Source organism: Myotis davidii, unplaced genomic scaffold, assembly GCF_000327345.1.
Source record: "Myotis davidii unplaced genomic scaffold, ASM32734v1 scaffold2100, whole genome shotgun sequence".
In the NCBI taxonomy this organism is placed as follows: Eukaryota; Metazoa; Chordata; class Mammalia; order Chiroptera; family Vespertilionidae; genus Myotis; species Myotis davidii.
In genome coordinates, this window is record NW_006292458.1 from 130,720 (window position 1) to 133,422 (window position 2,703).

The 2,703-nt window shown below is 63.1% G+C and overlaps 2 protein-coding genes across 2 annotated transcripts in view; one reads left to right on the top strand and one right to left on the bottom strand.

The window, feature by feature from the left end:
- FUZ (fuzzy planar cell polarity protein) overlaps positions 1 to 1,749 on the top strand; it is a 5,345-nt gene extending 3,596 nt beyond the window's left edge. Inside the window, exons 7-10 of the mRNA XM_006765970.2 lie at positions 7 to 77; positions 156 to 220; positions 299 to 373; positions 1,247 to 1,749. Of these exons, the coding sequence (XP_006766033.1) occupies positions 7 to 77; positions 156 to 220; positions 299 to 373; positions 1,247 to 1,473 (438 nt within the window). The 3' untranslated portion in view covers positions 1,474 to 1,749. The remainder of the gene's footprint in view (positions 1 to 6; positions 78 to 155; positions 221 to 298; positions 374 to 1,246) is intronic.
- Positions 1,509 to 2,703, bottom strand: part of AP2A1 (adaptor related protein complex 2 alpha 1 subunit) — a 29,860-nt gene continuing 28,665 nt past the window's right edge. The window contains exons 19-21 of the mRNA XM_015565442.1: positions 2,604 to 2,690; positions 2,269 to 2,403; positions 1,509 to 1,942 (exon numbers count right to left, since the gene is read on the bottom strand). Of these exons, the coding sequence (XP_015420928.1) occupies positions 1,865 to 1,942; positions 2,269 to 2,403; positions 2,604 to 2,690 (300 nt within the window). The 3' untranslated portion in view covers positions 1,509 to 1,864. The remainder of the gene's footprint in view (positions 1,943 to 2,268; positions 2,404 to 2,603; positions 2,691 to 2,703) is intronic.

Below are 2,703 nucleotides of genomic sequence, written 5' to 3' on the forward strand. Positions count from 1 at the left end.
GCTGGACTCGGGGCCTGCCTGCCGCTGGGACCCCGAGCTCTGCCCGCTGGCTTCCCCCTGCACACCGACATCCTCGGGTAGGGCTGGGAGGGAGGGGAGGGGGGGTTGGGGTGCTCATTCCTTCCTCCCTGGTCATGACACGCCCTTCCCCACAGGCTGCTGCTCCTCCATTTGGAACTGAAGCGCTGCCTCTTCACCGTGGAGCCTTCAGGGGATAAAGGTGACTTAGGTGGGGGGGGAAGGCGGCTGGGAGGGCCCTGGGCCCTGAAAGGCACGTCACCTGTTCTTCTCCTTCCAGATCCTTCCCCTGAGCAGCGTCGGTGCCTCCTCCGTTCCTTCTACACCCTCGTCACCACCATGCACTTTCCACCAGGTCAGCGGTGGGCCCAGCGCCCCCTTTGCACAGACTGGGACACTGAGTCCCAGGTCACACAGGAGGGAGTGGAGGGGCTGGGGGAACTGGTAGGCCTCAGTATTGGGCATGGGTAAGGCCTGGGCATCCACGGGTGGAAGGAGGGGCAGGGAGGCCCCAGCCTGGAGGTGACACTCTCCTGGGTGATGTTAATAGTTCATCTGTTGCCAGATGCTTTATATGCAGTGACTCCCGTCATCCTCAGAGGTGAGGGTTCCTGCTGCTGTATAATCACTCCCATATTACAGATGAGGAAACTGAGGCCCGGCTGCTTAGTAGTCACACTCCGCTCTACAGCTTTAAGTACAGGCTTTCCCCATAGTCGGGGGAGGGGGTACCACAGAGCCCAGGCTAGTTAGGAAAAGTCCTAGAACCCAAGAGCCCTAGAGAGACAAAGGAAGGGGCCTAGGGTGACACTGCCCAGAGTGAAGAGCCTAATCAATGTAGCAAAATGGTCACCAGCAGCGCCTGGGAGAGGCCAGGACTGCTCCCTCCTAGCTGTTAACTCCAGCTCCCCACCAGCTCCCCACAGCGGGGTGGGGTCCCCCCCCACACTACCTGGAGCTGAGTGCCTGACACTTGGTAAATATCACCTGTGTGTTTGCCATGTGTTTCTGAGTGAATTGTTGGGCTGCACATAGTATCCCCAGGAAAGAGGGGGACCGATGCTGGGTGAGAGCCTGCAGCCTACAGGTCACTGACAACCGGGTGGAGAGGTGAGGCCCTCGCCTGTCGGGAGTCAGACTCAGGCCCAGGATCGGGTACGGCTCCCGCAGGTTGGCAGCCCGCGGTCCATCCCCTCTGCTCACTCAGTCCGTCCTGTCCTTTCCCCAGAGCCCGGACAGCAGGAGGAGAAGGTGGAGGACACAGCCCAGCGGGCTCAGGTGCCCAGAGCCTGCTACCTGGTCTCGGGGACCGAGGAGCCAGGCACAGGATGGCGTCTGGTGGCCCTACAGTTGGGGCCCCGGCGGCTGCTGCTGCTGCTGTCGGCTCAGAGCCCCTGCCATGGGCTGCGGAGCCTGGCCGCCCGCACCCTGCAGGCCCTCACCCCACTCTTCTGACCGCTGGGCGTGAGCGGCAGACAGGAACCGGGCTGTTAGCGTCTCTGTTTATTGGGTCACAATAATACACAGCCCCTGGACGGGGACGGGGCAGGAGGGGCCACAACAGGGTGGGGGGGAGGGGAGGAGGCGCCTGCTTCCCTGGCCCCTCTCCCCTCTGTGCTTGGGGGGGGAATGGAGGGAGGGGGCTCCCCCAACCCCCCAGAATGTAAACAGCAGCAGATGAACAAAAATAAAAATACAAAAGGCCGGAGGAAAGTCCCAGGCACCCCCCTACCCTGGGGTCTTCCCTGTCACCAGCGGAGGTCCCCTCACTGCTCCGTCCACCAAAGCTCCCTCAGTCCCAGGGGCTTCCTGGCGCCGGCCACACTTCCGGGGGCAGGGTCGGGGCTCAGAACTGCTGGGCCAGCAGCTCACACAGGTGACGGGAGACAGGCTCCTTGCTGGTGCGCAGGGTCAGCCGGTACATCTGGGGGAGCAGGGGGGGCTCAGGGAGGAGGCAGAGGGATAGGGCAGGCAGGTGAGAGGACGGGGAGCCCAGGGGTGGGGGGAGACAGGGGAGAGAGAAGAGAGAAAAAGGAGAAAGGGGTCAGGAAGGTGATAGAAGGGACAGGAAGTGGAAATAAAAAGGATGGGAACAGGCAAAGAATGAAAAATAAAGAGAGGCCAGGAAAGGTGGAAAGGATATAGAGACACAAACCAGGGAGGGAGGGAAGGGGAGTGGAAGATGAGCCAGAGGATTGGGGGGGCGGGGGGGGGGACCTGCTGCAGGTGGGCCTCCCAACCACCGCTCACCTGAGCCTGGGCGTTGGGCTCCAGCCGGAGCAGACAGCCCACCTGCAGGGCTTTCGTCTGGATGATCCCGGCCCCCACGAAGTTCTCGGGGTTGGGGTCCACGTTGTCCAGGAGAGCGGAGCCAAACCCCAGGAGCTGGGGAGGGAGGGCGGCCGCCGTCAGCTCCCAGAGAGGCGCACAGTTCCCCAAACCAGCGGGAGTGGGCGCTGGCCGCATGTTACAGACGGGGAAACTGAGGCTCGGAGCGACCGGCCTCCGGTCCCCAAACCCCCGAGTTGGGGAGAGGCGGCTGGGACGTCGGCCTGGGGCTCCCGCTGGATCTCCCCGTCCCTCACCTTGGCCTTCGTGACTTCAGCGTCCATGGGGTGGGTGGCTTTGAAGATTTTCTGCGCCTCCTGCTGGGGGCTGGGCCGGAAAGGTTCCAGTCAGGGCCTG